The sequence below is a fragment of the Pyrus communis genome, chromosome 13 (assembly GCF_041283825.1).
Source record: "Pyrus communis isolate YQ-2024b chromosome 13, ASM4128382v1, whole genome shotgun sequence".
NCBI classification, from domain to species: Eukaryota; Viridiplantae; Streptophyta; class Magnoliopsida; order Rosales; family Rosaceae; genus Pyrus; species Pyrus communis.
The window spans coordinates 23,474,826-23,485,447 of NC_142577.1; the positions used below are offsets into that span (position 1 = coordinate 23,474,826).

General features: G+C 36.5%; 2 protein-coding genes and 1 non-coding gene across 4 annotated transcripts; 1 reads left to right on the forward strand and 2 right to left on the reverse strand.

Annotated features, from left to right (window-relative positions):
- Window positions 1-1,401: 1,401 nt before the first annotated feature.
- On the reverse strand, window positions 1,402-3,603 carry LOC137737080 (uncharacterized). Of its 2 annotated transcripts, XM_068476442.2 has the most exons (5): window positions 3,178-3,603; window positions 2,458-2,821; window positions 2,150-2,220; window positions 1,766-1,864; window positions 1,402-1,654 (listed from the first exon to the last, which is right to left on the reverse strand). In XM_068476442.2, the coding sequence occupies exons 1-5, from the start codon at window positions 3,490-3,492 to the stop codon at window positions 1,544-1,546; spliced, it is 960 nt and encodes a 319-aa protein (XP_068332543.2). In that variant the 5' UTR covers window positions 3,493-3,603; the 3' UTR covers window positions 1,402-1,543. The 2 variants fall into 2 exon arrangements, with proteins under 2 accessions (XP_068332543.2, XP_088538359.1); XM_088682233.1 differs by lacking the exons at window positions 1,402-1,654; window positions 1,766-1,864 and adding an exon at window positions 1,892-1,930 and having other exon boundaries at window positions 3,178-3,576.
- A 7-nt stretch (window positions 3,604-3,610) lies between these two features.
- Window positions 3,611-3,691, forward strand: TRNAL-AAG (transfer RNA leucine (anticodon AAG)). The gene has a single exon. It is a non-coding gene; the product is annotated as a tRNA-Leu (tRNA).
- Window positions 3,692-7,685: 3,994 nt separating this feature from the next.
- Window positions 7,686-10,422, reverse strand: LOC137736809 (ethylene-responsive transcription factor ERF113). The gene is made up of 2 exons (XM_068476081.2): window positions 9,955-10,422; window positions 7,686-8,468 (listed from the first exon to the last, which is right to left on the reverse strand). Exons 1-2 carry the CDS (start codon window positions 10,097-10,099, stop codon window positions 7,861-7,863), a joined length of 753 nt encoding a protein of 250 aa, XP_068332182.1. The 5' UTR covers window positions 10,100-10,422; the 3' UTR covers window positions 7,686-7,860.
- Between the last annotated feature and the right edge of the window lie 200 nt (window positions 10,423-10,622).

Genomic DNA, 10,622 nt, shown 5'->3' on the forward strand with positions numbered 1-10,622 from the left:
ATCCATGTTTACTATTTTAGTGACGATAATGCCCAGATGTAAAATTATTAAACCATTAACTTGGTAACCCTGACAAAATATGGTCAAATTGTTTTTTAAGTACTTTAGGGTTTATGCTAACAAAGAGAAAAATTACTATAGATCTATACTATTAAGTTATTAACTAAGGGATTGTGCTATTTAGTATTACGGTCTACTGTATTTTCTCACACTTATAAGTGGGATGTTTTATGACCGGTTTGCTATTACTAGAACTCTTTATAGAAACTGCTTCTGTTGTAGTTTGACAATATATAGTGTTTGATAAATTATAACATGTTTCGGATATAATCTTTATAATTTTACTTGCAAATCACCTCATTTTCTATTATTTTCTAACTTCTCAATTCAATTCTTTAAGTTCCTCCACATGCAAAGTGTTGCGTCCCGGATTTGGCACAAACTAAACCCGAGCAAGTGAGCGCCAGCTCCTTGTCTACGATCTTAGCGTCACTAGAAACTGAAGCGTGTTATTGCGCCTTGGAGCTGAACTTTCTTGCCAAGCTCTTTGTCCTCGACCACATTGCCATATGATCGTCAAAAGCTACGAACTTCAAGTAATTTCAGCTTACATTTGGACTTCTGAACTTTGTAGTTTAAACTAATAGAATAGTGCATTAGACGTAAGTAATATTTCGGTAACTGGGAACTCCACATTGAAAACCAACAGAATTCCAAATAACTTCAAAAGCAATCATCCAAATAACTTGCTTTGGAAGTAGTTACTTTTTACTCTTAAAAGTAACGTGAAGTGTCATATACTCGATTTAGTTTGGGCCAAATCTGGGGCGTGACAATGTGGCATATTTCTTTCAAGTTTGAGGTAATATATAGATAATGATGAGGAAAGCATATGATAGTGTTTAAGTGCATCCCGTTAATGACCAAGATATACTTGCCAAATAAGTTTGGAGGAAGAGGAAAATAGATAAGGCAGTTGGTCCACAATAATTTTCAAAACCGCATTCCAATGGAAAATGAATCCTGCACAGAGATTTGGTCACAGCTTATTTTCGAAACCGGGAGTCTTCCACTTCACCTATTTAAAAACCCCAAGACATGTTTTGCCTTAGTATTCGGTTTTCATTGAGAAAAACATGTTGATAATTTTAGAGCCCTTTGAAGGTAAAGAGGAAGCGGAAGATGTTTCTAGCTTTCCATTGTCGAAGGTGCACTTTGCGCTGCATATGTGTTTTGGTTCTCCTTATCGAAGTGAATGCATATAATCCTAACGCTACCTGTTTCACGAGGAGCAGGTTAACCGAGAACTAAAGTGTGTCATGGATAATCTCAAGGAGAAGGCTTCTCAGACAAACAATAACGAACTGCAACTGCAGTAGAAAGAAACCTAAACCCGAATCCTAGGAGAAAGAAGTTCGGTTCAGGAATCTGCAATGGTTCATCAGTAGTTGTACATATAAAATTAGCTGTTCCTTTCAATTGATATTACATAGTTGTTCCTTTCTATAGACTATACTAAACTGCCGCTGTGGCTCGTATTTCTCTAATCAACATCCTGACTTAACTTTTGTTGCTCAAGCTTCTGAATCAAGGCCATCTTCTCGTCTTCAGGTAGAGAATTGAATGTAAAGACGGACTTGTCGCCAATGTCATCCTTGAAAGTGAAAAACAGTTTGTTACCAAATGCGATGAGCATAAGCTTGAACGATAACTGAAATAAGGGGCATTTTTCATTTTTATACAGTTAAGTCAACTGGAAAATTACCTTGATCGGTTGAGTGAACTTCCTTCCGGCAAAAATTACAAACAGGGCCATCCACAAACCGAGCAAAGAAAGTTTTGCTCCATCGTCCATCAGTCCACTCTGTGTTTAACATGAACTCCATTAGTTCCTAGACAGCAGAGGTTACAAAAGCTGCAAATAGAAAGTCTAACACACGGTTTTAGTCCTATAGTATTCACAAAGTTCCACTTTCGTTCCTCTGTAGTTTGCACATTGTTCCAATCAACAAAGATCCGTCAACTTCTGTTTATTTCTTGCATGAAATCCGTCAAATTCAGACTGGAACAGTTTGCAAAGTACAGGGGAGGAGACAATGCAAGGGATCAATTTGAAAAGGGAAAGGGGATCAGTTTGAACAAGATATACCAAGTGCCCCAGAAGAACAGTAGGTATGATGAATGTGAGAATTCCAGCTTCCAACTTTCCATAGCAGAGACCTGTAACAAGTACTTAGTTTTAATATTACTTTGCCAAGACTCGAAAACAAGCGAGCAAGAAGGCAATACAAAGCATATCACCTCTCTAGACATGACGTTTGTTATTTATTAAGGGACGGATTACAGTGCCAATAAGTCGTCAACAAAATGTTATACATTATCGACATTGTTGATACAAAATCCCTCCTTTAACAAAAAAAAACGAGTGTCCTGCGCAAATAATCTATCGTATCTTACCTTCCTTGAAGACTAGTCCCGTGAGAGAAGCAAAGAGAGGACCAACAAACCAGATAGCGACGGGGTTATCCACAACATATTGCACCAAACCATCTCCAGCTGGTCTAGCCAAGCATGCATATGTTGCAAAAGACCCGGCAACACCAAGCCCCCAAAATGCTTGCAGAGTGCGCTTAATTTCAGTCACATAGATGTGAATCAGAAAAAGGGACAACCCCAATCCACCAGCTCCGATTGCGTAGACAAAATCGAGATTGTGTTTGACAACGTCAGTTAAGAAGAAACTATCAGGCAAAAATGCAGCAGAAGCTGCAACTACAAATGATGTAGCTGCAGTCACTAGTCCCGACCTGTACAAAATAACCTGCCACACCAATAAATGTTGAAGAATGTGAAAATCCTACAGTCCGAAACTTGACCGAATCAAATACAACTTATATTGAATGGTTACACTACTTGTATTGTATTGACGCATCAAGATTATGCTAGAAATAATCTCGATGTTGATTAGTATCGGGTCTAATCATTAGTATTGGGCCACTAGACGGACTATGAAACTACCAATGATAAACACCCAAAACAAAAAAAACGGGTACAAATAAAATTCTGGGTTTGACCGAAATGGGAACGAATTGCAGGCACTGCTTTAAACAAGAGCACTCACAAGCAGGAGTGTTTTTTACAGAAGCACTTAAAAATGGGCTCCAAGCGGTTGAGTACCTCTCTGACGTCGGTGGAGTCGACGGACCAAGGACCGTAAACTCCCTGATATACGGTTTCAGCCAACGAGGTCTGCCGCTGAGAGCTTTCTCCGACAGCTCTGCACCTCAAAGACTGAAGCCGAGCCGAAGCTTTATCTGCAGAAGAAGAAAGAAAAATCGGGGACATATTATTTGATGTGGTAAGCTTTACAGCAGGAGCAGGCGCAGGAGGAGGGACTACGGTTGCAGACAGACACAGCATTCTGGAACCCATTTTTGGGCAAATTAATGGAACGGGTTTGCTAATTTCAGTTATTTGATTACTTGATGGCATAAAAATCCCATTCGCTCTGTTCAGAACTTTCAGATGTGTGGCTGTCACAGATGCAGATGATGAAGGCTTTACTGGTTAGAGCCAACTAATTACCTAATCAAGACCGACCTACCAACATGTTGATATGGCCGAGTTGGTCTAAGGCGCCAGATTAAGGTTCTGGTCCGAAAGGGCGTGGGTTCAAATCCCACTGTCAACATTTCAGTTTTTCCTAACCATTTTTTTCTTTTTAACTTTTGGACTTTAACAGGCCCACAGTATTTTGCTGTATTGTGTGGCCCAAATAACGCTTAACATAGGCACACATGGACCAATTCCTACAACGACCTATAACGGGCCGGATCGGCTACAAGTTAATGAATCTTTGAGAATTGGATTGGGTCAAGTGCAAGGTCATTCATTCCCTAATGCCTATTTCTTGTGTATTCTCATAATCTCATTCATTCAACTCCACAAAGTAGATGTGAACTTGCACAAAAAAATATAGCGGTACTCAGTCTTCACTTTACGGTAAACGATTTCGAGCTTGAATACTCGATGGACCTAATTTCACTTGATTTGATCAATATACTAGTACAATGCTAAACAATCATATGCACGATGCATTACTTAATGGGTCATTTAATAAACATTTCGTTTTCAGTTTTCTCTTTTTTTGAAAACTTAAATTTTGTTTGATAATAATTTTTGGTTTTCAAAAAACGAAAACTCAAAACAAAAAATTGAAAATTCCAAGCCAAAATTTGAAAACTCAAGAAAATAGTTTTCATTTTTTTTTTTAACAAAAAATAGTTACCAAATAAGATTTCAATTTTCACATTTCACACTGAAAAGAAATAATTATCAAATGGCCCTAAACAAATATTAGACCGCGCGACTAATGCTCATGATGATAATGTTTTGTAGTTGTCATTTGGTGCAATGAACTTGATCAATAAACAAGCTTAGCACGAGTGGAATATTTTGTACCAAGACATGACAAAAACTCATGCGTGATCAAAGCTATTAAAGCATAATTTCACTAATTACTTTTCTCTATAAAGCTATTATTGATATTGCAAAAAATCATCATGCTGGCGAAAGAGTCTTCGTGTTTATGATGACTTTTTTCACCAATAAAAGCTCTCTTAATGCAACATCATCGTCCTGCTTAAAATTTGGAGAAAAAAATCTTCCTACCATAATTTTTTACGGAGCCAATAACTATACTCTTTTGATCAACATAATACAAGAAGAGACGTAAATAAGTCACGTGTACATGCATGATATTGGAAAGAATGTTGCACATGACAGTTTAACAAATTTGAGTCTTTAAATTTAAATTTAAATTTGTAACTTTTAAACTGTACGTACTCTTTTGAAACAAATAATTTATGTTAGATGGATAATTAAAAAATTCAGTTGTACCAAAAAAAAGAAAGGAGAGGAGAAAAATGTGAAAGCGGCTCGCGGAGTTTAATCTTGTAAGCATGGCATAATATAATAACAACGATTAAAATTATTATAATTTAAAAAATAAATTTATTTGTAGTTGTTCGATAAAATTTAAACGGCCCAGCTTGCATAGAAAGATTCTCACCCTTAGCTTAAGAAATGATCCTGATCCCAAGACAAAAGGAGGGGAGACACGACAGTCGCCGCAAAATTTGACATTGGAGGTAAGAAGAGACCGAAAGCTTAGAAATCCACAGCCTTTGTGTGTGCCACTTGTCCAAATCAGACGTGGGACCCACCATCCTCACATCTATCCTTTCCTGATTGGATTTTGCCCAAATCCCATGCTTTGCCTTGATAACTGAGCACGCGTCACCAATATTCATGCGTCTCTGAAAAGCGTAAAAAATAAGGAAAAAAAGGGAAAAAAAAAGAAAAAAGAAAAGGAGGAAGCTTCTTCTCATCTCCTTTGTTTGCTTTTAATTTTTGTCGTTTTGTGGGTCCTTTGTTAAGCAGATCGACCTTTCGTGGGCTTTGGAGGATTTGAGGCTGGCCCACTGGAGCTTTTGGCGTTTGTGGGGGCAAGTGGGTTGGAGGCCCACTGGAGGCGCTTTGGCATGCGCATGGTTTCAGCCGTTGAGGGATCTGTACTTTGTGCTTTGTACTAGTCGTTACGACAAAAAAGGTAAAGACCTTATTAGCTTAATTAGGTTTGATAATAACTTATTGTTAACAATGTTATCCCAAAGCTCAAAACAAGTGGGAGAAAAAAGGCTTAACTTGTACCTTATAACACGTCTAAAGTAGCGTGTTAAAATTCAGACGATATAATATCAACGAATGACATTGTTTACAGTTGATGAACGGACGGATCAGTGTTGATAAACTAATATACGTGTTTATAATGTGAGTGCTTTATTATGGTTGGTTTGTCGTGTATGCTAGTTCAAATTATTCACTCGTTAGTGTAAAAATAATGTGAGTTTTTTATTTTGATAACATGTAGTAGTATGATGGTTATACAGAAAAATCTGCAAACCTGCTTCATAAAATCTAAAAACTAAAAATGAAATTATTGTCGACAACTCTTATTGTGCAGTTTTAAGTTAGACCAACTTGCCAACTATCTTGCATCAAAGTTCGAATGCCCTTCTTCATAAACTAAACTGGTTTAATTAGAACCACGTCTCATTAGTCAGAATATTCTTACATAAAAGAAAAAGAAAGGTGGTGGAGCCATGCTGATCAAAAACTTCTCAGCACGTTTACATCTTTCTTCAAAACTTGTGTTACAAATCGCATTAATATTGTGTGCCGGTGGGGGTTACTAATCAAGGTTTTGGGAATGTTTACTTGTCGAGATCTATTTGCTACCGGAGAACTGATAAATTATTAGGATTTCACTATAAATTATTAGGATATTTCACTTTCCATTTTCCAATTTTCCAACTTTCCATTAATTTATTTGTCAACATGTTTTGTTAATTAAGTTTATATGTGAGTATAGTACTGTAATAAGTGTTTGTTTTGCTTCAACAGACCAAGTGATGTTAGTTTTTGGTACATTCGTTTAATTTATCTTCGTAGCAAGTTGAAACCAAATTAATTATATTTCAGCTGATTGAATTCCCATCAGGCGATTGGAAATAATATTCCACCTTTAATTCTCGAAGTGACGGCACTTCTTTGCATATGTAGACTGTATATTGATTTTGCATTAAGTTGAGACAAATATTCGGATTTGATTTTTTTTTTTTGATAACAATATCTGAATATGACATTCCATCAAGTTGAATGGAAACAGTTCGTTTTTAAAATAATTAAAAGCGTTCATTATATATCAGATGCCGATAATTTGATTTAAACTCATGATAGTGGAATAAAAATAAGATAATGTTCTTTCTCTCGTTTTGCAAGAGGAAAAAAAAAAAAATTTGCAACTTTACATCTACACCATTTGCTTAGTAAAATTTTAAGCTCTTGGAAATCAGAATAATCACTCTTTTATACAAAAATATTTTGATTGTGACCAGTACAACATCACGTATATAACTCGGTCATGTGTTACAATAAAAATAGACCTTGAATTTACAATAAAATATAAATACTAATAGGGTAATGCTTGTGTTCTTATACGAGGGAACCTATCTGTCCCTCTATTTATGATTTACGTATCTTCATCATAGAACCTCATAATCGGAAATGTTTATTTCTTTATCATTAATCTAAAGATCATATCTGCAAAAAATCATTCAATTTGGAGAACTTTTAGTCATTCATATACATCAAACAAATAAACGGTTCATCATGAAGATGATACTTATCACTAAAATCGTTAATTCATTTGACACACTTGGATGACTAGGAGACATCCGAATTAATTATGTGTTTTTTAGCAGATATGATATTTGGATGATGATAAATATAATGAACTGTTCCGATTATAAAGATCTCACGGTGAAGCTACCTTAATCATAAGTGGGAGGACAAGTTTCCCTCTGGAGGGAACAAAAGCACAATCCATACTAATATATAAATCAGGAATAACAGTACAAGTCGTTGCAACACCACAATAACACTGTCATCCTGAAAATTCCTCCATATCACGTCTACATTCTACTTGATACTTGAAAATAAATTTTGCATGCTTGATATATAGTACTAGTACACTGAACTGATTATAAAAAGTCTTAAAATGAACCAGTGATGCATGATGTATTAGGGTTGTGATTCGATCAGGGCATGGCTGCAAAAATACGTAAAAAACCCAGGCAATACATATATATCCATAAAAAAGAAAAAAAATAAAAACCTGAAATGATAATCCTAGCTAACTAGTACTAATTGAACAAACAAATGCTCTCAAAATATTAAACTTCCTCGATATAATACATAAAATTGAACCGCATCAAAATTAAATAACGCATAATAGTGCTACTCCCTTGGATTACTCGAATTCCAGTCCTTATTCCCCGCATCCTCCTCATGATCTTGTCGTCTTTGTTGCGATGGTTGTGAATCATGTGATGCAGTGGAAGATGACAAATTCGTCGATGATGGAGAAAACTGTGAAGTAAATCTTGGATCTTGATTAAATGGATAAAAAGAATAATTGCAGAAATCAGCATCATTGCTGGAAAGAAGCTGCGCGTACTGATAAAGATCAGGGAAAGTTTCCGGCTGCTGCGACGTGATTAATGGAGCAGGAGCTGTCTGAGGATTAACAATACGGCCAGCTGGTCTCATGAGATTTTGTGTTCGTTGAGTAGAGGCAGCACCACTGCTACTGTTTGTTGTAGTACCAGAACTGCCCATTAGGATGCCAAAATCGGTCTTGCCTTGAACTCGTTCGGGGAAGTTGAGCTTGGCTTTTGTGCCCTTGAACCTGAGAGCTGCGTTATCGTAGGCAATGGCAGCATCTTCGGCGGTCTCAAAAGTCCCAAGCCAAACTCTGGCTGCTTTCTTTGGGTCACGTATTTCAGCTGCCCATTTGCCCCAAGGTCTTTGTCTCACTCCTCTATAGTGTCGCCTCCTTACGGTCTCTTTATTCACAAACATGCACGTCATGGAGTAACAACATACACAAAGTTTAATGTATTATGAGACAGAGATAAGAAATTACACTTCTATGTATCCAATAGTTTGGTACAACAATGTATTATGAGACAGACGTTATAAATTACACTTTTATGTATCAATATAGTTTGTTACAGAATGATGCCGTTTTAAACATATATCATTACAAGAAACATCACAAAAAATTCTACAATTAATCTTGAAAATAATAGTATTGGTGATATATAAGACTAACTTCTATACATATATGTATATATATTTATGTTACTATAGACCATGCTACTATATCCTAGCTAGTTGATGCAATGACACGTCTTCTGGAAGGAACCTAGAAGAGGAGTGTAATCAGCGCAAGTGTGCCCTATTGTGCTAAAGTATTACATGTTTATATTCAAAACAGCTTTAATTCCTTCTTAAAAGTAAAGGTCTTACATACGAAAGCAGGACAAAGATAGGGACTGGAATTCAAAGCATTCCCCTCCTTTTCAGTAAACTATTTTGAAGTTAGCAATCTTCCAGTGAACTTCAACTTAAGTGGAAATTGCACCAACCAAAGAAAGAAAGTGAATAGCTATAAAGTTTAAGACGTCCTTATCAAAGATCGGATAATGCTGAGGCAAGATAAACTAGAACTCACTAGAAAAACAGAAAAAGATAAAAGATAAAACCAAACGTCTCTAAATTGTATTTAAGTTTAAACTTTTCAATTAGTAATAGTCGGTTTGTGAAAATTGAGAAAAACATGACAAGAATGTCCCAGATGGAACAAGAATTATTTTTAGCTTGTTGACAATTGGAGAGATGGAAAGAGGGTTCTTCACGGAAGGTAGGTAGGATACAAAAATATTGAAATTGTCTATGACCATACATTGGAACTGGATACCTAAAAAGTCTTTGGTCAAATGTGATTTAGGCAAGAAACACACAGCTGGGATATTCGTAGTGGAGGATAACAAAAATAGGGTTAGGAGAAGGAAGAGCAATCTAGCTAACCTCGCTAGCTACTCAATTAGTTCGATTAGTATCTTGTCCAATTTATACGAATTTAGAGATGGACATGTATAGATGACGACAACTTTGGAGAATGCAAGTGCTTTGGAAACAAACAAAAGATAGATCACAATCACAACAATATTGTGAAAGCATATGCATACACATAGCCAACCCGAATACCGCTAGCTTAGCACATGTCAATATCATTAGCTAAAACGATCATTCAGATCTGGGCTTTGCCAAGTTAGTTAAAACAGTATGTTTTTTGTTCTACATTTAAGTTCGAATCTCACTCCTCATAGCTTAGATGAATTTCTTAGATAAATTTAGTTTAAAATATTTCTGGTATATAAAAAAATAAAAAAAAACAACTTAAAACAATCCCAAGAAAAAAAAAGGTCGGGGGACCAAAAAATGAAAATAAAAAAAAGGAAGGAAAAATATAAATCATATATATACCTTGATCTTGAACCGGTTCAGAGCGGTCGGGTTCTTGTTTGACTAGGGGTGATGAGTCTGAGATGGATGTAGGGTTTGGTTGCACGGCAGCATGCCCTTCGGTGGTTCCAATAACTTGAGTGAGAGCAGAAACCATGGCTGACATGTCAGCTTCCGTCCAGGAAGATTCGTAGTTAGAAGAGAAATCATGGTGGTGGTGGGGAGGATCCTCCCTCTCTTTCTCCTCTGATGCTTCTGAAGGAAGCGGGCGTTTTCCATGCCTCCGATCCACCTTTAATCCTGAGCTCCAACTTCTTGTGATATTTGTATATCTTAGCTTGTAGCCAGCTAGAGGCCTCTGTAAATTTCTTCGTTTGTCTTAAGATTAGGACATCAAGATTCAAGACATAGATCGATCAGATGCGAGAGAGAGAGAGAGAGAGAGAGAGAGAGGAGCCTGTGTTGTGCGGTAGTGAAGATATGCACTAGAAAGGAAAATAGGGTTAGAAAGGAAGGTTTTATTGGTCAGGATAACGAGTTTATCGTCTTGTGTGTTCGACAATACTTGGGTCTCACTGGCGAGTACTCACTCTTTAATTTTGTTTAATAATAATATTATTCATACTATGTTTTTATACCATATTTCTATACTACCATAAGTGGCATCTGATGTGGATGGCTACATCATT